Raw genomic sequence first — 24,589 nt, forward strand, 5'->3', positions numbered from 1 at the left:
TTTTAAATTCCGTTTAATTTTCAGTCTTCTCACTCACTGCTACATATTGCATTGCACACCATTATTCATTTCAGCTTGGTTTATCATCTTGCAGTCCCCATCCTTCAACCTCATTTCTATGTTTCATGTGCATCAAACTTCTCATCAAAACTTAATTGTCAACTACAGTAAACTATGACCCTCTTCACCCTGGGACTGAAGAGATATCAGAAATATCACTGGGTTGAAGTAGTCTTATATGTGACACTGGGTCACCAGAAATGCTGGGATGAGGTAGTTCATATACGTGACAAAAATAGACCAATGATAGATTTACAAACTGACCCCTTTCATTTTGATGCTCTGTGAAGAATTTTACATTGGTGGTAACTACTCAAATGACTACACTGAAAAAAACGAGACTAATTTTGCTGTTTTAAGGTAAGCCTGCAAAAAAACCGGAAAACTTGAGAGTGAAGGAGACCTTGTGAACAGACAGGATTACTGTGCATATGTGACACATATTGGGCAGAATGGAATGAACGAATGAACTGTGAGAGAAACCTAGAAAGAAAATAGGGTAAAACCTACCTTGCAGGCCACTCGGTGAGGGCATAATTTACCAAAACCAAGTGGTGGCTGAATGCGTCTCAGTAATGTAACCACATCAAGATGCTTTATCCTTCCCCTAGAACCAACACACATCGGTTACCAAACATACATCGATTCCCAAAGAATATACTGTGCTCTGCTTTTATTGTTTTTACCAGATAGATCTTATCAGAGAAATGATCTAACTTACTTTGCTTCGGGGTCATATTCTGACCATATCCTTTTGAACTCATCCAAATGATGGGGACCCAGAATAGACCAGTCACGTGTCAAATAATCAAAATTATCCATAATGACAGCCACAAATAAGTTTATAATCTAAAAAAGTAAGTAAGAACAATCTGCCTTAATTATTTTGAAAATTTTAAAAATTATGCAATAAAAATAATTTTATGAGGTAGCAGGTTAAGAATTCAAACAAATAAATTGATCTCATAAACGATTTTGGGCAAATATCATCAAATATCACAGAAAATACTTGCTAACGATTTAACTAACTGGAACTCTATCAAGTAATGATATGACAAGAATGCGACTCTTGGAGTACTCAGTCTTTGACATATGCTGTAACATGGTTTTGTTTCTCTTCCTTGATTTGCCAGATCCCACTACATCAAATTAAAGACTGGATCCAATACATGTATTTGACACAGTCTAGATCTCAGGAAACAGCTTTTGCATTAATAGGATTCAATGTCATGACAAGAAGACTTCTGCATACATTTTGTTAATACAGAAGATGATACAGAAGAGCAGAACATGTATGTTTACATTAGTTCACAGAATTCTGTTCGACCACTCTCCTTTAGCAAGGAGAACAGTACTGTGAATAGAACAAATCAACCAGCTTAGACCAGACACCTGCAATGAGGAAAAACATATTTCAAAGATTATTTTAGAGCAAATAATCCATTATGCCATGAATTAGGGAGAAAGGTTATTGTTCACATCTCATGTGCAACAGTTTGAGTACACTTGTAGAGACACGAATCCAAATTCTGCTAAGTTTAAATAATACAAATAGCATTACTAGTAAGTGAAAGGAATTGAAGTTTTATTATTAATGCATATTTAATGATACTATTGAGAAATGCATGAAATAATAGCTGATGAAAAGAATGTTAATTTAGCTGTAAAATGTGCAACCAACCACTCCTGCATACATGTAGTCAGAAGAACATCTTGCACATGGGGATTTAGAATCATTGAACAGTTTGGGTTGGAAGGGACCTCTGAAGGTCATCTAGTCCAACCCCTCTGCATAAGCAGGGACATCTTCAACTAGTTCAGGTTGCTCAGAGCCCTATCCAACCTCATCTTGAGTGTTTCCAGCGACTGGGAACCTACAGCCTCTCTGGGCAACCTGTTCAAGTGTTTCACCACCCTCACCGTAAAAATCAGTAAAAGATATAGAATTTAGGACTGTGTATGAAAAAATATAATCTTGTAAAAATATTTTAGATATGGGATTTTCAATCGTTCTCTGAACCCACTACTGTCTTAGTTCAGAAGAATGTCAAAATGCCAAAGCTCATTTCTATTAATAAGCACAAGCTAGACTCACCAAAAACGCACAAAGCATGTAAAAACTGATAAAATAAATGATGGCAAAATTGCTTCCACATGTGTATTCTTCCCCTGGATTATAATCGGATTCTGGATCACAGCGTTTTCCAGGCAAACATGCCAGCATGATTTCCTGCCAGGCTTCTCCAGTTGCACACCTTTATAAGGTCACAAAGATAAATTAAGCATTATTTGATGAAAATGGATTAAAGATGTATTAATTTATTAAATTCTGACAAAATGCTTGGAGCTGTACAAGCACAAATGTAAAGCCAGATCATGAACTTTTCAGAGCAGGAACTAATTAAAAAAATACAGAGCATGTTTCAGAAATGACAAACATAGATCTGACATTGCAGACGTTTTATAAGGTAGACTAATGCACCATAAAGGCTTGCGTGTAAAAATTTGAACACCAAACTGTGATTTACAAGTTAAATACTTATTGCAGTGGAGCTGCTGTATACAAAACTGGTGTTGGGTATGAAAATCTGTCATAAAAGTTGCAAGTATCTATTTGTAAAAGAGGAATTGCCTTTTCCTCAGCATGGCTGAAGAAATGCCTGTCTCTAACTTCTGCTATTGCATTTTTTGCATAGTTGGGCAATGCTCACGTACAGACCCATGATTTCAAATACTTAAAAGACAACTACATATTTATGGCATTTTTGGATGTGTTCATTACCTAGTTTCAAAGGCGAAAGTCTTTACATGCATAAAGTGACTTAGATCTCATTGGGTGATGCCCTTGGTCTCAGATAAGGAATGACCTGCCACTTCTGCCAACCAGGTTAGTAACAATGCATAGGAGCCAAGTGGAGTTACAGAACCACAGGCAAGACAGCTCTCAAGGTTGTCACCTTTAGAGGCATCCCTGTTCCATGTCACTCCCTCTCCTTGCTCCAGGACATTTTGAAGCCCTCCTGGCAAATGTTTACTGTCTTCTAAAGATCTCTAGTTACGGAAATTCCATAATCCCCCTACATCAAGATTTAGCTACCTTCACCATCAGGAAGTTTTGCCTACTGCTTATCTGGTATTTACCTTCTGCAAATTACACCCTCTATTTCTTGTCATCTCTTCGGCAAATGTAAAGAAGAATTCATTTCTTTATGTTTGCAACAACCTTTCATTTTTTCAAACTGTCATACTAGCTGTGCTTCTAAAAGAATACAGTAAGGGCACAGTCTTTTTCACCTTTCCCAACACCTACACAGTGACACCAGGGCTGACTATGTTTGGGCTCTACCTGAAGACAATTACTGCATAAATGAGATGTTTCACAATAGCTGTAACAAGTTCAGGTCTGTATCACTTGATTAGAACCCTGCTGTGCCAATGGACACCCAGCATACAGCCATATGTGCTTGTTATGCTAAACGGCTTCTCACTTGCAAACACATTTTGAACAAATCCATGGTACAAGAGCTACAGACATTTTTCATAGATCAATGAAATGGGATGCATCAAGTCAGAGTTAAGGTTTACTCACCTGAAGAGAAGCAGCACAGCTTGGGGGAAAGTCTGAAAATTGTTGTTTCTGTTTATTTGATTATTGTCCCTCATGGCCACTTTTCCAAATACCTACAAATAAAACAGGATTTTGACTTTCATCCTAGTGACCTATACTGTTAGAAGCTGTAGGCCTTGCAGTCTAAACTTGCTTCAGTATGTATGAAAAACACTTTCACAAATACACTTTCTTTACTGTCTTTAGTTTTTCCTGATAATGATGTAAATGCAGTAAACTTATCACATGTATAAGATTATTCTTAATAATTTAATTTTGCATCAATAAACCATTATAATACTGATACATATTCCTGTATTTCAGGTGAGAAAATATTTGTTTTAAACTAGCATCTAGAGTCCTTTATTGATATTAAAGCCCTACTGTGCTAAATACTGTACATACTTGTAGTAAGAAATAATTGCTGTTCTGAAAACCTTGAATCTAAATAGAGAAAGAGAGATGCAAAGACGGAAACGAAAGCACAGAGAGTCTGAGCATCCTATCTCAGACAGAGATGGAAATGAGTTCTGTTCCTCAAAATTAAACTGTAATTCCTTGGCCACAAGACCTTTCTTTTTCCCCAATATAATACATTTAGATCCTCTTACAATACAGTGAAAGCTGTTACTTAATTCAGAGAGATTAACACCACGATGCTCTGTATACATGCTGCTGGACTGTAAGGACATTAAGTTGCTTTTGGATAAATGACAGAAAGAATCTCGAAGCAAAACCACTCTCCACAGCATATTTCTTCTATTCATCCCATTTAATTAGGACCTCCCTTTGTGTTGATTTGAAGAATGTTACGACTTTGAAAACAAAAGAAAACATTTGTAAAATTTTACAAAATGCAGAGCTATCCTAAGGCCTTATGACAGGAAAAAAAAAAAAAAAAGGGAACTGCAGCCCAAATTCAGGATACCTAACAGGAACTTCTGGCAAAGCGTTGATGGTCACCCAGTCATGCTCCTCAGGCACCTCCTTAGGCAAGCTCTAGATCTCATGTGTGGCACAGAGACTACCACACAACTTAAACTGCACTCCCAATCACAGCTCCATGCTCAGCGCCTTTATCTGCTGCTTTCCTGCAGTCTGTGTAGTCCCCTCACAAACAGCTCGCTCATCCTCACACTAGAAATGGCCCAGTAGTATGAATTTTAGGAACAGTTTCCTGACAGGTTTCTCCCACCTAGCTGTCTCCAGGTACTAAGACTGGAGAACCTGTTCTGCCCACACAGCACTGCTGCTGGTGTGAGGAGTGGCACCTTCATCCCAACAGCACATTTTCATATTTTAAGTTACCAAAATCTTTTCTGGGCTTGTACATCTTGTACCTATATCCTACTCTTGATTAACCACAGGCTCAGCTGTGCCTAGATCCTTAGCTAGATTCTTTTCCTAGTTCTATTCTTTTCATATGGGAAAGACTATTAAAAAAAAAAGCTGGAGTTTTAATGCCTGATTCCCAAAACAAGTCTATAGTAAAAAAAAAGCCATGCATTCTTTCATACATTCATGCATAGGAATAAACTTCACAGTACATGGAAGAGGAGTGGCTCCTTTCAGCAAACCAAGATACTATCAGCTCACACTAAGCTCTTCTCTTGCATCTTTTTGAACTTTCTGACTACCAAAATCATAGCCAAAAAAAGATTTTTACATTACTCTGAAAGCTTTGCCTTATATATAGCACCACTATCACAGGAATGTTTCAATAAGCACCTTAGTAAATAAGCCTCAGAGTAGCCAACACTGTACTTTTCTTTAATGCTAAAAAAATTCCATAATTACCTGCATTCCAATGACAGCATAGATGAAGAACAGCATGGCTATCAGAAGGGCAACGTAAGGCAGAGCCTAGAAATGGGACAGGTGCATTGTCTTTTAATAATTTCACACCATAATTTCAATTGCCATTTACAAAAATAATTTCTCTGCACAACACAGGCTTTTCCAAGTTTTTTCTTCCTATGCAAGTGCTTAAAATGTTATTACCTGTCACTCTGAATATTCTGCTGCATACAATGAACACAAGCTTCATTGTATTTTAAATTATTTCTGCCAACAAGGAAGGGGAAGAATCATCTCTACCTGTTTTTAATTTTATTTTCTTTACTGATTCTGACAACACACAGATATTTCCTCCTATACAGTTACAGAGTTCCACTAACTTCATATTCATCAGAGTTTTCAGGAGCAAGGATTCAAATACCTATTTGTTACATTCATGGAATGAGTTTTATATTTAAAAAATAGATTAAATTCCTCTTTTGTAGTCATCTAATAAAACATGTGGAAGTATGAGAGCTGTGTGTGTCAAACCTATCCTATCCATTTTAGATATACCAAATATTTTTTTATGAAGTACCATAGAAATCTCACGGTAAAAGCCAATATTAAATGACAAAGAATGACCCTTGGACTCACTGAAGTAACTGGTGAAGTTTATTTTGGCATTAGTATGCAAATATATATAAATATGTCATTACTGATAGCATGAATTTCAAAAGAAATGTTTTTTGCTTAATAAAATTTGGTGTATAAATTCTTGTAATTATAAAGCACATTTAAATAAATTTTGCTAACCTGAAATGACTTAATAAATGTCCACAGTAAAGTTCTGATTCCTTCTCCTCTGCTAAGCAGCTTCACCAACCTCATCACCCGGAAGAGACGGAAAAAAGTGATGGAGATTCTAGCGCTGTCTTCAGAGTTCTGAAGAGCATCATGGAGAAGTCAAACCAAATACAAACTCACACATGCAACACTTCCAGAAAAACAACATCAATGTGAAGGTGGAAGAGGTAAGATTTGAAAATGTATCCTGAGGGCCTTTTCACCTTGACAAGCATGATATGAAAGGAAAAATTACATGCTAAAAACACAGGACCTGTAGAAATGCTTCACACATCACATGCATTTCCAAGTTTTCTGGTTTGTTAATAAGGATCACATTGGGTTTGTTTGTAGTAGACTTCAATAGTACATTGACAATGAACGCAAACCACTGCATAACACCTTTATAGTACGACAGTTATGAAAAATACAGATAAAATTGGTGGAAAAAAGACATGGTAAAAAGAATAAACTCAAGTAGAGGTAAAACCACTGGGGTCAGTTTACTAATCTTACCCCAGACTCATCAGTTGTGACTGTTTCAGTTGGCTTTGGCTTTAAGAAATTAAGAACATTAAATATTAAAATCAAATAAAAGATGAAAAAAAATCAGCTTAACCATAAACAGAAGGAAGGACATTTTTCATTTCTAAATGTAAATTAACATCTTTCAACTCGATATACTTTCTGAACAAAACATTAATATCCTTATTAAAACCTTCCCTTTAGCATTTCATGTTGGCTGACTCATACTAAAACATTGTTTGCTGACTCATACTAAAAATCTGCTAGTATAAAACATGCTTAAAAGACTCAGTGGAAAGTAAATACAAAATAAAATATCTGCTCCTATGTAAGCCAAACAAAATTAGCCATCAACTTCCACAGGTTGTATGAAATCGTAGCAGTAAGCCTAACTGAAACTCAAGAGCAAAGCTTTGGGGTCAAACTAGCCTTTCAAGGTCCCTTTTCTGCTGTGCTCTTTTTGAAGATTAATTACTCCATCACTGGAATCTAACCATATTCAAGTAATTGTGTTTTATGTCACATCGGGAGCTCCCTTAAAGCAAAGTAATTCACTTGAGTTAACTCACTCACTGATGAACATTGGGTTTTGCAGTGCTTAGCAAGGACAGATTTTCACTCTGCCAAAGTGATAGACAAACACTTTTAGCACAATGACACGAAGGCTAACCCTCCCATATAGGTGCAAATGAGAAGGCAATACTTGTACTCTCTCAGCACCTACAAAGCAGTCATAATACCTGAGCTGATGTAACAGGATCAGGCATGGAGAAAGGGCTTCAGGATTTGATTGACCCTTTTGGAACAGCCCTCAGGAGCTACATGGAGAAGAGAGGCACACACCAACTTCTTGTTCACAGAGCCAAATTCTATGTCCTGTGAAGAAGAAACTCACTTCTCTCCTTATAATGTCTCTGTCTGTCTTTGGAGAAACTGTCTCGATATCCTAAATGGTCAGACACTTAGCAAAGCAGCTAACAAAGCTTAAAGGACCAACCGTCTATGCTTGTCCGTGCACTGATGGATTCACAGCAGCTTCTTCCAAAATTGAATGGAAGTGTCTTTAAAAACTTTATAGCACTAGAATAAGTGGGATTCTGGACGTTAGATCCAAGTGATGGGTCTTACTCTCTTGCCTAAAATATCCTCCTTTTAAAGGGGCACCTTTCAACAATTATTGTCACATATAGCGGCAATAACCATCATGCCTCCTCAGTGCTGCTTCCAACACATTGTGGATGCATCAGACACACTCTCAATGCCATGCTTCACTGACTATAATCTCAAGTATTGCTGTTACCCAAGATAAAGCCTGGGGAGAAGGAAGGGAGAGGAGCTGATTCTGCTGAAAATACTGGCAGTATATTATACAAACATACTACGGTAAAAAAACAAGAATAGGTAGTACTTTGTTAAAGTTAGGTCATTAGTGGTATTTATTAAACTGTAATTGTTTTGTCTGTTACTTTTTTGCAAAACATATATAAAGGTATCACAAGGCAAAAATGAGGTAAAAATAACCATTCAACTATGTGCAATCTACATATGTATAAATTACTGCCCTGCCAGGATATGAGTATTTTCTGAAACAGAGAGTTTTAAAACTGTTTAAGGGATTATTACTAAATTGATGCATTAACGTTAACCAAAACTCAGATCTCCTCATTAGACTTCAGTAAGCAGAGTATTTGTAAAATCAGCTGTAACACTGTAACATCTAAGCTTTGTAAGCACTTATATAAAATACACAAAAAAATGCTGCCAATGAAAGACAGTTGCTGCACTAGAAATTCCCTGCATATTTCAACAATTTGAAATAAAACCATCAAAATATATATTAAGGAGAAATTCATAATCACAAACATCATAAATACCAAAACATCACAAAACATGGAAACAACCTTGCATAGCTGTCTACCTACATCAGCCACAAACCTGTACTAGTGTACACAGACCCCCATTGTTATTACAGAAAAAAATTCCTTTTTATCTGAAACTTTTAAAGAAATTGCAGACAAAGCCTGAAACTTCGTATTAATCTCTGGTGACTGACTCATGCTGAGCTTGATACTGTCTTAATCGGTGAGTGAATTACTTAACTAGCTTTCAATATTCTGTATCATCAAAAATTAAAGGAGGTATTTGACAGACACAGGAGATTAAATTACAGTATCATCACAAATTGACACTAAAAAAAAATGAAGTAAAATGCTGGGGTTTGCATTTGGGAGTTTTTCCTGCTCGCTTTTATAGGAGAAGTACTGGGCCCCAAATAAGCTATGAACAGTATAGGATAGCAATATGTAATGGGATAGATAAGAACAGAACAAGGATACTTTAGTCCTACAGATTTTTATTTAATTGCTTTCCAAAAGAAAAAATAATGAGTATGCATTATGATTTAGTTATGAAAAAACCCTCACAAAAGGAAAAGTCAGTAAAACCCCCTTTTTCTATACATAACTATCTTAATAATTACTTAATTCTCACTTTTGAAAATGCAGCCAGAAATCAGATTACCAAACCTATGTGAACAGTTCTACTGCAGGTGCTCAGGAATGATGACTGCAAAATGCTTCAACTTTTTTTTTTTTGTTTGAAGGGCACTGAATGTGTTTGTGTACGCATATTTGTGTATGCACAGGACTGTGTAATGCACACTCCTCTCATAAATCACTCTTTCTCAGCTTCTTTGTGCTAAGCAGTCCCTAATTGCCTCTTTGTGATGGCTGATCTGCTGCTGTTGGGAAGTGTTAGGATGCCATACGCAAGAGATTATAAATTAGGGACACTGGAAAAAGCAGGCTAGGAATGAAAAAGGAAAACACCCTGTTCACAAAAAGTAAATTGTACAAAAATACCAGAGTGGAGATTGAGGCTAGAAACAAACAATGAAAACGAACTCCTGATACCAAAGGACTTTTTTTCTACTGGAGCTGAAAATATTCAACTGCTGCCCATCACTGGCCAAGTGTTTTGGGTACTGACATTTTAAAGTGAGTGTATCTAATTTTCTACCCTCTCTGTCATTTCCCTCTGACAATACAGCAGCTTAGTTTATATTATGAATAATAGTGAAGCTAATATAGTGATATACCACGAAGAAAACATTATTTGTACTTATTTATAAAGGAAATGCTCATCTAAGAGACAAAGTTAGTTAATGTTTATGTATGTCCATCCAGCATGAAGAAATACTAAGAGCTGGGACACTAAGATTAAGGAAGGTATCAAAATCTTCAGTAACAATAACACACAGAATGACAATAACAGAGAACATCTGCTTCCTACAGATGAGGAAAAAAACATATACTACCCAAACACATAATCTTATTTGCAACTTCAGTAATATTACTTGACATGTACACACGTAAATAGGTGGCACATTATGTATATACAGGGAAAGTATTAGAATAGACTTGAACCTGACAAGGGGCCAGGTTGAGCAGTGTCTCTTTGGAAAACAGTTGCTGACAAGAACGCAAATAAAAATATTTCCTGTGGTCAGGCAATCTACCAAAAATCTCCTCTTTCCCCTCACGTTCCACCAATCATTCCTATACTATTTGCGTCCCAAATGCTTGGGGACTGGCTGGTCTGACTGCTCATTATCATGATTTTTTGTCCCCCGTGGGACTACGTGATTCCTAAGACAACACATGTCCTTTCTGGGATCACTGCTACAAGTCTGGTAATGGGCACAGCTAGAATAAATGGACAGCTTCTGCTTTCCCTGCTTGGCTAACAGATGCAGTGCAATGAGGTAAATGAGGACAGCGACTGGCTTAATTATTCTACCTTTTCTGTCAGCCACGTGCCAGCTACACTGAGAGCCTAGTTCAGCAAAGCGCTTCATAACTATGTAATTTTAAGCCAATTCTTAAATACTTCAAATAGGCAGTAACATTTTTTTTTTCTTAATCAAGGTTCAACACAGCAGCTTTCTTCCCCAAACAATCCAAACCCTCAAAAAAGATTAACCAACGATCAACCTAAATTTCTGCCTCACCGATTAAAATGTTTGCAATCTGCTGCCAATTTTGGTCAAGTATTTATTGCTGCTTATGAAAAATTTAGTACATTTCCTAAACAGTAACTCCCCATTACACTCTTCATATTGCAACAAAGTTCCAAATAAACATCCTAACTGAAAAAAGCTTCAATGTCAAAACTGTGAACAGTGTGAAACAGATTGCATCATGCATTGGAAGCAAACTGTAGCTCTGTGTTTAAGAAAAAATAAACATGGTAAAAAACAGTGGATATTAGTATACGGTGTTGATCAAATGCTTCTTTTTTACAGATTGTGCCAAAGGGTATGAGAGTATGCCAAAACAAATGAACACGTAATGATGATGTAATCATGATTACAAATATAGAAGGAAACATCTGAATGACAAATATGTATGATGACAATAACATATACAGGAAAGCATTCAGGTTGCCAAAATATCTTCAGAAATGGGTAGTGTATGTGTGTGTGTATGCATGTATGTACATACATATACAATTTGTTCAGAGAATAATTATTGGAATTCAAATGTGCTAGCAAGTCATTTTCTTCATAGTCTTATCAGTGTGTGCTGGTTTTGGCTGGGATAGAGCTAATTTTCTTCATAGTAGCTGGTATGGGGCTATGTTTTGGATTTGTGCTGGAAACAGTGTTGATAACCCAGGGATGGTTTAGTTACTGCTGAGCAGTGCTTACACAGAGTCAAGGCCTTTTCTGCTTCTCACCCCACCCCACCAGCGAGGAGGCTGGGGGTGCACAAGGAGCTGGGAGGGGACACAGCTGGGACAGCTGACCCCAGCTGACCAAAGGGATGTTCCACACCATATGACGTCACGCTCAGTATATAAAGAATTCCTTGTTTTGCTTTGTTTGTGCACACAGCTTTTGCTTTACCTATTAAACTGTCTGTACCTCATGATTTTCTCACTTTTACTCTTCTGATTCTCTCCCCCATCCCACCAGAGGGGAGTGAGCGAGCGGCTGGGTGGGGCTTAGTTGCCGGCTGGGGTTAAACCACACACAGCACTCTCTGTATTCCCTGCTACATGTGAACAAAATGCCCATATACATAATTTAGTAAAAATTTTGTATCAATGTGAAGAACCTCCGAGTTGAGAAAAGAAGTATCTTTTCCCTTGTAAAAGATATATTTAAAACTCTAAGTTCATAACTAACACGTTGATGGCATAGGGTACTATGATAACTAATAAACATTGTTGTGCAATAAAGTAACTAAATTATTAATATTAACACCTTCATGAAAGCAGCTCAGAAATTTACTTCGATTTCCAAATTAAATACTGCAACACAGTATAGATTTCATATTGCGATAAGACTTCATACTAACAAAAGCAAAGCCATATGAGAATGTATTTTTCTGACCTATCCTTAAGCCCAAAGAGGTACATTTGCAAAAGCCTACAAAATGTATTAACGGTATTCAAAAATATCAATTATTAGCAACAAAACATAAGTTCTAACATATGATACTGATGCATAAAGTGGGATTCAAACTGAATTGCAGTGCTTTTGTTCAAAACTGTGTCCTGGTTTCAGCTGGGATAGAGTTAATTTTCATCTTGGTAGCCGGTATGGGGCTGTGTTTTGGGTTTAGGATGAGAACAATGTCGATGATACACTGATGCTTTGGTTCTTGCTGAGTAGTGCTAAGCTGTCTCTGAATAGGTGCTAAGTGGCGCTCACACTGGTCAAGGACTTTTCAGCTTCCCCTGCTCCGCCGGGGGCACAAGAAGCTGGGAGGGGGCACAGCCAGGGGGAGGGCTGACCCAGACTGGCCCAAGGGCTCTTCCATACCATATGACGTCATGCTCAGTATATAAGCCGGGGGAAGAAGAAGGAAGGGGGGACATTGGGCGTGATGGCGTTTGTCTTCCCAAGTAACCATTACGCGTGATGGAGCCCTGCTTTCCTGGAGATGGCTGAACACCCGCCTGCCGATGGGAAGCAGTGAATGAATTCCTTGTTCTGTTTTGTTTGTGTGCACGGTTTTTGCTTTGCCTATTTAACTGCTCTATTTCATTTTACTTCAATTATTAAACTGTTCTTATCTCAACCCACGAGTTTCCTCCCTTTTACCCTTCTGATTCTCTCCCCCATCCCACTGGGGGGGAGTGAGCGAGCGGCTGCGTGGTGCTTAGTTGCTGGCTGGGGTTAAACCACGACAAACTGGAATCCAGAATCTCTTACAGGAGGTAGATATGAAGTTTTAATCCACTCCTCTGCACAAGCCAGATCAGGTGTCCCACCAGTCACTAGGTGAGTGGGCAGCTATACAAAAATAGGCACTAGCCCTCCCAGCACACACTCCACTAGCAGTCTAGCAAACGAAAAGAGCATCCCACTGTTTGCAAGTCAACATTATGCACTGCATAGTGCTGAAATGGTAATAATGGTGCTCCTTCTTGCCAAATGGCAGAACACCAAGTTCTGGTTTTGTGAGAGACTTTTTTGATGTATGACATTGCTACTAACCACTGTTAGTTGTTGCAGCAGTGTAAGCACTGAATAAGCCTCACATGTTTACAGTGGTGATTCAAGACAAATAGGTTTTCCTGAGGGGCTCAGGAGGAAGATATCAGTGCTGTTCCTTTAAGCCTTATTTCAGCAAAGAACTTGAATTTTACTTAACTTCAAGCATAAAATTAGCCCCATAAGGACTGCATTAAACATTTGCACAAAAGAAGAGGAAAGTGAACTCTATTATTTTCTCGACATTTTGGCAGCACATGAATGGTAAAAGAAACTTAAATAAAAAAATGTGAATTAAAACCTTCATAACTACTACTGTTAACAATGTGATCATGCCTCTAAGTCATCCAGTGCTGGCCATCCAAATGGTTTCTGAGCTGACTAATAAGATAATTTCTATACAGTCAGGCCAGATTGAAACTTGTCTGTTATTTGCATTTAAGAACTTACTCATTTATTCAGAATTTATTTATCTCTCATTGTCTTAAGTTATATATGTCCATCTCCTAGAACGGACTGACCACATCTTGTGTCTCACAATCACTACTCTGCTTTTTTAATTGAAAAGGAACCATTTTTATGACCAGACAAGATCTTGCGTGTCATGTGAAACTTTTTGAAAACAAAAGGTTACAAAAACCAAAGTAATTATATAGGGTTTAGTAGTGGTTTTAATTTTTTTATTGCTATACCATATATATATTTACTTATATATACTTGCCTCTAAAAATTTCTAAAAATAAAATGAACATGAAAACCAATTAGGTTCATAAAAGAAGAACTGGTTAAAGGAAGGGATATTAAATGACAGAGTAAATTAAAAAAACAATCATAGAAAATAGTGTATTGCCAAAATATATGTTGCTCTGAGGTGGTTCATTTCTGGAGTTGGTCACTGATCCAGTCCTTGAGGATGCTAAGCAGTCCTGTAAATTGCTGAACGCATTAAACACTGATTTCCACGGGCACCAAAAATATTCAAAACACACTAATTTCCTGGATTATATGTGAATGGGAAGCTACTGGATCAGAAGAATCAGCCTCAGGGCACCATATACATTATTATAATATGTTAAAAAACATAAAAAAAGGAACAACAAAATAAAGAGATGACATTTCCAGAATTTAATACTGAAATCAAGGTGATATATAACTAGAAAGTCCAACCCACTCTCTTGAAAAAAATGGGTCAGATACAAACATGTTATATACTAGAAGAACTTGCTGGCCTTTGGAATTAGTCTAAATGTACACAGCTAGACTAACAGAATGTCGCTGAGTTGTTTCCACAGCATGAGGCAATTATATATGCAAACCTATAAAAATGTTTAGTCATCATTTTACGTATTCACATTCTTTCAAGTCTTCTTCTACATTGATCAATTAAGATGGCTGTACTCGTGCAGTTACAACTGCAACAAGATCTGATTTTACATTAATGCTAGCAATTTACACTGTTTCAGATCACCCTTCAAACAAGGCTGAGCTTCCTCAATTTAAGAATTTTCTATATTGGGAGTTTTCACAGGTGCCATGTCAATCGTGCTTGAAATCCCATTGAAAACAAAGTCTTGTTAGCACCTTAGCAGAGCTGTAGATTTCCCAGGATCACGGTCAGTGTTAGATAAAAGGTACAGGTGGAATGGCACAATTCAGAATGTGGAAAAATATTAAGAAAAAGATTCTAAAATACTGAATTTGGATTACAGAAATTTACACAAAACTAATGAAGTAGGAATGGTTCAGTAGAATCAAAACAATAAAAGTAATAAAGAACCAAGAAATTTCCCTAGACACTCTGCCATAATCACTGTTTCATGTTGAAAATGGGAAATCAAGCTCAGAAATTTATTGAAACTGTCATACATTAATGACTTGCACAAACAAAGCACAAGAAAGTGGAAAAGACCAGAAATAGACAATACTTAGTACACAGTCTGCTGTGCAGTACCAGAAGACATCAAAGATGAGCCTTTTTTCTCTAGTGAGTATAGCATGAAAAAATAAGAAATGACAGTGCTAGTTCTTGACTGTGGCGTGTACTTTTCCTGAAGATCACTACTTGATCTCCAGAATATTTTCAAGACAGCTGTGTGAATTACTAAAATGACAGTGTTCTTCACAGCTGAAAGCTCAGCAGCGATCAGTTACAAGTAATGCTGTCAAATTAACACTGTCCATACAGTGTTAAATACAGGGTTAAATACAGGGACATCTTCTGCAGTCATGGAAGTACATTCGAGCTATTTTTCAATCTCTTCGCAATCAAGTACGTTTTTCAGTTATTATGGAAAGCTATTCTAAATGATTGGTCTTTTTATGCTCCTCAGACACTATGCTCATCTACACCAGTACTACTGTGAATGGAAATAGTGGGTAAATTGTAAATACTTGAGCTGAAAGTCTAAATCCAAACTTTTCTGGAAAAAAAAACCAAAACCAACCAAACAAAAAAACCCTAAAAACAAATTAGAGGCAGCTTTTAAAAATCTGCTCCATGAACTGTAATTATACTTTGAGAAATGTCTCAATGGGACAGTGCAGTTCTGTGCCGACTGACTCTCCCTGCCAGCTCAGGTTCCTTCAGTTCACAGACAGAAAGATCCATCACCCGCTCAGAACTGAGCAAAATCAGTCTGAAATCTAAGGGTCAGGCTAAGGTCCTTCTGCTCCCGTGTTATCACATCAGTCCTCCGTTGTTCTGTCCAGTAATGCAGTCACTTGTGAGATTCTCATAGTTTAACATAAAATCAGGAAGGAATCTTCAGGTGAATCAGCCTTAAAATTATTTTGATTGTGTTTGCTCTTTGAGATGGCAGTGTAGAATTTGCAGCTTTATAAAGAAATTTGAAGTCTTTAATGAGGGCTAACAGAGTCTGTGTATGCTTGAAGATATTCTGCCATCTTAAAAAAAAGATAAAAATACATTTGTTTTCTTTATGTGTTTGAAATGCATTGATAATAGGCATTACTGTGCTTACCAAATAGACTAGAATCAAAGATTAAAATCTATGTACATCACTGTTTATCAACAGCAGCTACTGCCACTAATTGATTTTGTCTGTGCCAATGCTAATACGCTCTGAAGGGAGACCTGTATGGGCACAGTATAAGAAGTATTTCCTTCAGCAGCAGCCTTATCCACTCATTTCTGCCCTACCATGGCCCACACTTTTGCCAATACTTTGTGCTCTCATCCAGCCAACTGTGAAGTCCTGAAACTGTTGTGGAAGCACAGCTCACACAGCTATGGGGGTAAGAGCAGTGGTGGGCGAAGGCTGCTTAAGCTCACGGAGGTGCCAAAAGAAATCCTCATCAAACTATGGCCTCAATCAAGACCAGCCTGACAAACCCAAGCTCCTAGTAGGTGGTCTGCTGATCTGAACAATGCACCAAAAGCCAAGAACTGTCTTCTAGACAGATTTTACTTGAGAATTCTGCATTTTCTTTTTTTTTTTCCCTCATCCTGGACTGCCTGGAACAGATCACAGTTTTTTCAAATACAATTTCTGTTCCATGTTCCTGGGCAACTTTATTATGATGATACTCACAGTTTCAAAATCAAGGTACTATCTAAATGGAGTAAAGGGTACAGTTTCTGCCATTGACTGGAGGAATGTGATCCTAAGAATTGGGTTCCTGACATGAACCACTTTGGAAAATAAATCTTAAAATGTGTTTTCCTTGAAAAACTGTTTCAATTAAATGGCAATGATAGCCACAGGATGAATTTGCTTCCTCAAAATATGATAGATATTGCAACTTAAATATTCACCACTGAAGAGTATTTATTCAAATTTAGAAGTATTTTGAAAGATGATGCATATTAATTATCCCTACTGAAAAGAAACCATTTGGGTAAATAATAAATCCACTGGGGCAAAAAAAAAGATGTCCAGCAAGTAGCTTTCTAAAACAAATTTAAGAGAAAAGGAATGTTATTAGCCAGCTCATAAACTGTGACTGCCGTAGAAAAACATGCAAGCTAAATATCTTCAAAGAATACCAAGCAACTATTTATATCTACAGCTTTCCCTGATTAAGCTGTTCTTTGATACAGGGAAAATACGTGAATGTTGGGGATCTCCTGCATCATGGGTATTTCTGGATAACTGTTCTCAGAATGATAAACAGGTCAGATCTTCAGCAGGTGGAATACGCTAACCTCACCTACTGAGTCTGTGTGCTCCCTGAGCATTTTCAGTGGCTGGGTTGGATGCAAGTCCCGCCTTCTTCAGTCTCCCTTTCTGAGGTCTCAAGAAGCATTAGAGGGAAGAAGCACTTTCCTCTGACATTTTATTTTGACTAGTTAAACAAACAAACATGTAAGTATGGGAAGCACTTGCATATCTACCACAGAACCGGGATGTATTTTGTTATCTTTCATTTTTCATTTTTGTGATACAGCTTTCCTTGTTAAAACCAGCAAGTCAGATAGAGAACAGGCAAAAATCAGTATTTCCCTATTTTTTTCTTGGAAAGGGATCCTTCTGTTGTCCAAACACCTACATGTGTAATGGCCATCAATCAAAATTTTGGTGAAAAGATGGAATTTTCCATGTACTTTAAGAGTAATTCAAATTTTAAAACATTTACTACAGGATGGGAAAAGCAAAAGGAATAGCAAAAAAAACCCATTCTATTTTCCAAAGCATGGAAAGCCTTACTTTCTCTATGTACCCTTCTTCTGCTACCTCATGAGATATGAATGCTAACATCGCTCTAAAAACCAAACCTCCCACCAAAAAAAAAAAAAAAAAAAAAAAAAAAAAAATCATTATTTGTTAAACTCAGTCACTGAAACAACTTAGAGAATCTTGAATTATCTTTGTCAAGCTACCTACAAAAATCACTGGGCTTCAAGTAAAATAGTAACAGAAGCTTAATTCCTTTTTTTTATACACAAAATGTTTTAAGTATTTTCTGTATATATATATAAAAATATAATTCTCATTGTCTCACTATGCTGTGTGCATGTGCAACTATATGGGTATACAGATTTGTAATAACAACTTGTACAAACATCTATATCCATGTTTTGGTCTTTGATTCCAGGATAAAACATACTTTTCTAAAAAAGGATTTGGGGGATAAAGTTTACATTTTCTGTATTTCTTGATGACAGCAATTACTTTTTAGTGCATGAACAGTTGCTACTTACATTAACTTCTGTTATAGCAATATCAACGACGCTACCAACAACAATTAAGGCATCAAAAGTGTTCCATGCATCAGTGAAATAGTGCTGTTAGGACAAGCATTCAGCAGAAAGAGAGCAAGAGAAAAACACAAACAGAAAAAGAGAAGAAAAGGACAGTGTTATAACACAGAAACACTCTAGGCTTCTCTGATGTACCACTATACAATCTAATCTTTCCCTTTCATAGCTAAAAAAAATTGGTAGAAAAAAAAGGCTATTTATTTCCCATATCAACATAATTGACCTATGACTGGTCTGTACTCAAACTTTAGAAACATCAGATCAAAATCTGTGACTTGTCCAGATGATGGAAATAGTGGGGAGACAGAGAAAGAGAAGTAGGGACTGGGGAAAGTAAGCTGGGGTATACTCACATCAGCTTCACTGAGAACGACGTCTACTATGCTGCCAATAACGATGAGGGAGTCAAACGTATTCCAGGCATCACTAAAATAGCCCTGAACAGAGCAGGCAGGGTGCAAACGTTTGTGATTACACATGAAATGTCAAATATTTGCATACTTCTGTTTAGTTTTGCATAAACAGAAATTAGTTAAACAAAACCTGTGGTCTAATGAGAAAACAAAACAAAACAAACAATATTGCCTACTGAAGGAAAAGCAACATATATGTGCATGTGTGTGTATATATATACTTTATATATATACATGTACAGACACACACACAGACACACACACGCACACACATACACGCAGTACACATGCATAATACACCATCGTATAAGCACAACATTGGCAAGCAAGCCATCATCCAAATCTGGTTTCGGACTTCTAGCAAGGCTGAAAAATTCTAACATATATATCGTAACAAGCACGACAAAATCCCTTTAATATTTCTACAAGACCAAGCCAAATGAAAACTCCTTAACGTTAATGACCTTATGTTAATCCTATCTAAGTGACTGGTAAAATATTCAAAGGGTCAAAGCTCATCACTGGTTAATCACGCACAATTATTAACATGGACCTGTGCATAAATATTAGAGAATTGATTTAATCTTCTATTCAGAAACTAGGTTTAATATAGGAACTCGCACTACATTTGCAGTCAGGGCCCGATTCTGTAACCAGTGAAGTCAGTGCTAGGAATCATAGCAACTTGAACAATTTCTTAATGCTTTTAATGCAGCCAGTCCAATGTCTGAAAATTCATTTTCATAAATTGCTTAGTCACCCTTCTGACATTTTATGGCTTTAAATATATTCCCTATGTGTATGTTACTGGCACACTGCTGCAAATGGTTATAAAGTGCTATCATACAATCAGCTGTCTATTGGCATCAAAACTGCATGTTTGAGCAAACAGATATTTCAGAAGAAACCTTGAGGTAGGTTCCAGGATCAGTCTGTCACTGGGAACAAATCAAGATGCATTTACTCTGTTGAAGGCAACTCTACAGAGACAAGATATGTAGGTTTTCTGCAATATGTGGACTTTGCCTAGTTATTACAGAAATTCAGAATTGCAAAAATTACTGAACTTGCCTTTTTTCTCATTCAGATATATTAATTTATCAGCCAACCATGACTAAGGGATGTGCATTACATGAAAAAGGCTGAAATGTACATTTTGTACACATACATTCTACTTTCCTGGTAATTAATTTAAAAATACTAGCTTGTCAGCCACTATTGAAGCTCTAAAAAATTAATTTAGCAAAAAGTTTAAAATGACAAGTGTGCTAATCTAACCTCATATCTAGTTACACTTATTATTACACTGTTTACTATAGGATAATGTTTCAGCTGAGTAGTTTAAGTTGTTACATGTGTTGTTAGCACAGAAAAGCAAAATCAGCTACAAAATTTTTTAGAACTGGACAATATTTTTCTCAAGATTTTAAACTGTTAGAATTTCTTATAACTTCACAGTTTAAAGGTTACACTTGAGTGCATTACTATTTGAAAAAAAAGCTAATTTCATGTGGAAATTTGCTTTTGGAGACTACAAGAGAGCTGCTGCAGAAGACGACAGCCCTACAGTGTGTTCTAGGAGAGTAAGCACTGAGCAGAGTCAAGAAAGCCTCATTATGTTTCCAATGCTACTCTCTTTTAGCTCTTTTAAAACACAAATTACTATAATCATTCTCTCATTTAAGGAAGGGGCTGTAAGAGGAAAATAAATCCGAGTATGATTACCACTACAGTCCTTTGTGCCACATGCTTTGGTTCTTTGGGATTAATCATCAATTCCAGTCTTGGGGCAAAAGCCAATGTTCATGGATTTGGCCTCCTGAACAAACGCATCCATTTCTGAGAGCTCCTGCACAATTCCCTATCTCTCCTTCCTTACTCATCCTGCTTCACAAGAACAAGCCATTCCCAAAGCTTCTACTAATCGTCATGCTGAACCCCCTCAATGATACTGAAATTTATAATCCTAAAGAGATTAGCATCTGACAACAAAAGAAGGAGAGCTACTCTCATATTCTTCCTGATCATTCAAATTCCTCATTTCTCTTATTTAAAAGTAGTATCTTTCTTGATTTTAAAATAGTGGTATTTATATATATATACATAAAATAAGAGACTATTGGCAAACAGCAAACATAATCAGCACAATTCTGAGGTGTGCTATCCATCTTCCTCTACAACAATGGGAACCAAAAAAGGTCCTCCAAATAAAGGTTAATTTCAGCTATAGAAAAAATGACTTTACTAGACATGGTACAATATAAGGCACTGAAATAACAAATTCACATTTTGATTCAATACAGCTAAAATACTTTACACATTTATTTATTTTATGAAACCTTTTCCATCAGTATAGACAAATATTGTTCAAAGTAATATGAAAGCAAAAGCATACAAATAAACAAAAAAACTAAGAGAAAATAAAGATGGTTTTGGAAAAGGGAGGAATGGACAAGTCACAGCAAATAAACATCATGCAAATAAGTTGTTTTCACCACTGCAATGACCCAAGATCAATTCACTTACTAGCCATCTTTCCTTTTTTCTTACAAAAATCTGATGTAAAACGACATGGAAAATCATTACAAGTTTAAGTAACAGCTAGCTATCATGAAGCTCTACATACAGTATGTGTTGATGTATTATTTTAGATTTCATAGCTGTATTTTGTTTTGTACTGTACTAAACCATGCTAAGTAGCAGATTTTAGCAAATGTGAAGAACAATATGAAGAAAAATTGCCTGCTCTTTTAACTTACATTATGAAAAATTTGTTCATTGCGAAATGCTGAAGGATAAAATCACAAATCCTGGGGAATATGTAGTCATAGAGAATTAACACCAAAAGATGTTTCTATAGATCTACGACATAAATATTTTAGTCCTTTTAGTACTCTGCTGAAAAGTTTAGGGCCTCATTCTGCAAAGTATTGTGTGTTCCAATCTCCCAGTCAAGAAGTGTGCCAGACACTCAGCATCACCTTTAATATCTATCACTTATCCAAGTTTTACGTATTTCAGAGCTGGAAGGCAGTCTGCAGTCCCTTGGTTTTAAATGACACAATATCATAGTAAGAGTATCAATAATTTATAGTAGCCTTAAGTTTGCATGACCAGCAAAACCAAAAGATCACAGTTTTCACAGGATTTTTTTCAACGTATTAAGGGGACACTGTCAAGCAGATGAGATAAAAACTAACATGTTTTTATCTATTCTTATTTTTATGGAGTAAGTAATGGAGTTTTTATTTGATGCTTTGAGCATCTTTGAAATTATTTTTAAAATGCATATAATTAATAAATAAAACTGTCCATTCTGCCAGACTAGACTAAGAAACCAACCAGTGACACAAACATAGAGGAAATGAATCAGTCTTTCCTTATGGACCCTAAAGCAAAACATTAAGTTGGGTTTCAGATTGTTCCTACTATTATTAAATTTTAATATGAGTTAAAGCAATTCATTGTTCTTTTAAGCATGTATCCAGTTTAAAATTTACATTACTAAAAGACGTTCACATTCTGTTTAAGACTGTTAGCTGATTTGCAATTATTAATGAACTATGCAATACATGTTGCCAATAGGTGTTTTGTTAAAGAGGATCTGACAATTAAAAGAGTTACAATCTTAAAGAATAACAGGAACAACCTTAAAGATATTTAACTCCCTTCCCTTCCTGCTAATTAATCTCTGCCAAAAGTCTGATTACTATCATGGCCTTTTAACCTTGTCCTGCTAATTAACAAGTTCAAGGTGTTCTGTATCTATGGGGGAATGAAATTCAGGAAATAAGGACCTTTCACTGACAGTGTCTGCTCTTCAAACTCTCAGGGTTCAGATCCAGGGATCTCTCACAGTAAAAGCATCCAATCAGATAGAAAGCATGTTGCAACAGAGTTAAAACTGAAATTGTACAAAGTCTTAGAGACCAGTATTAAGACATTGCATTTGATAACGAGTAGGAAGTCCATAATACAAATGGAGCACTGTGATTTATACACTCATGATCAGACCACTATATTTTGCATTAGCTGCTGTTTCTGACTACAGTCACAACTGCATGGAGAACCATACAAGGATTCACAGTCTTCTTTCAAAGAGCAGATGACAAAATGCAGCAAACTCTTCTGAAACTTCAGTGTGAAACAAGGATATAGAACAGAAGTACAAATCAGGAAACACAGTCAGCATACTCATGACACTGTGGTCCACATATCTGAGCTATCTCCTCTGGGGGCCTCACATTGTGTTATTTTTAATGCGAAATCCTTAGCATTTAAATAAGATAGGTGACACAAAGATACAAGTAAATTCATTAGAAATATACAATGGACTGGACAGTGTAGAGCGAGACTATGGGAGAGTGGGTAAGCGTTCACCCAGAACTCCACACTTCACATCTCAACAGCAGACCTCAAGTGATGTATAATTTGTTTACTTCTGCAGGCAAATACAAGCTAGCTTTAAATCAAGTAGCTCAGGCTCCACAGCTGAGTTCATGACTAAAGGCAAGCTGAATAAATAGTTCTGAAAAGCTGGGAAGTAGTTAGACATCTAGTCCATGCTGAGCTCTGGGCAGCCATGACTATGTTGCTCTAAGTATGAAAGCTAGCTTGTTTAAAGCAGGAATAAGATTGCCCACACAGCCTACAGTCATCCAGTTTGCTACTTAACACCAAGGAAGGGCACAGTTAACAGCCAATTACAGATGCAGATATCCTGATTACTTTAAAAGAAGGGCAATGGAAAATGAGAAATACTGATGGCGAGATCAGTAAATTTCAAAAGGCATGACTGGCTTTTTTCAAATTCCATATATAATGAGTGACCACACTTTACTTACTTACATAGATATTAGCTCAGAATAAATATTGATTTCATTGTATTGAAAAATTTAGTTTAGTTTTTCATTATTAGCTTTTGCATTGTCATAAATGAGGTATGAGAACTGAACAAAAAGACTGCATTAACGGTCACAGTCTGATTTTCATCTTTTTTTTCAGTTAGCAATTATAGTTATCAGTTTCTCTTGCAAATCTGCTTTTGAAAATGTGTCTGCATTATTCATTTTGACAGTGTCCCTTTAAGGTAAGGAATCAACTGCTCACTGTGGAGCCCTCTACAAAATATTGTGTATGTATAACTGAAAACATAAAAATCTAAAAAAGCCATTGAATATGTATATTATTTACGTGTATGTTTGTAGCACTTGGCTACATTTTATAAAGTAAAGAAATAATTTTGCATTTTAGAATAGGAAATATAACATAACGTACAGGTCTTTACTGGAGATTAACTTAGTATAAAGTTATGAATGTTGTACCATGAATAGGAGAAGTGGTAATACTTGTAACAGGATATTATTTATCTGATTTACAAAGGGACATTTTCATTACCTCAAAATATTCCAGATTTCATCAACCACCTTATAATGTTTTTTTCTGATATCTGCATTTCATTTCCTGGAGTTACATATATACATATTATTAGGTTAACACTTCTATTATGATTTCACTGATAGATAAATGTGGGAAACATAGGTTCTTTTTGTTCTTTGAATAATACATAGCTAGTGTGAAACTTACGTTATACTTAATTCCTGTGGTGATGACCTAATTAAATCATATCTAAAACTTAC

General features: G+C 36.4%; 1 protein-coding gene across 1 annotated transcript in view; it reads right to left on the reverse strand.

Annotated features, from left to right (window-relative positions):
- Positions 1-24,589, reverse strand: part of CACNA1D (calcium voltage-gated channel subunit alpha1 D) — a gene marked incomplete at both ends in the record, with an annotated part of 209,759 nt that overhangs the window by 34,437 nt on the left and 150,733 nt on the right. The window contains 9 exons of the mRNA XM_082321325.1: positions 571-667; positions 782-909; positions 2,156-2,315; positions 3,650-3,741; positions 5,465-5,530; positions 6,260-6,388; positions 6,806-6,844; positions 18,478-18,561; positions 18,891-18,974. Of these exons, the coding sequence (XP_082177451.1) occupies positions 571-667; positions 782-909; positions 2,156-2,315; positions 3,650-3,741; positions 5,465-5,530; positions 6,260-6,388; positions 6,806-6,844; positions 18,478-18,561; positions 18,891-18,974 (879 nt within the window). The remainder of the gene's footprint in view (positions 1-570; positions 668-781; positions 910-2,155; positions 2,316-3,649; positions 3,742-5,464; positions 5,531-6,259; positions 6,389-6,805; positions 6,845-18,477; positions 18,562-18,890; positions 18,975-24,589) is intronic.

The sequence above is a fragment of the Platalea leucorodia genome (genome assembly GCF_965183815.1).
Source record: "Platalea leucorodia genome assembly, chromosome: 9".
Lineage (NCBI taxonomy): Eukaryota > Metazoa > Chordata > Aves > Pelecaniformes > Threskiornithidae > Platalea > Platalea leucorodia.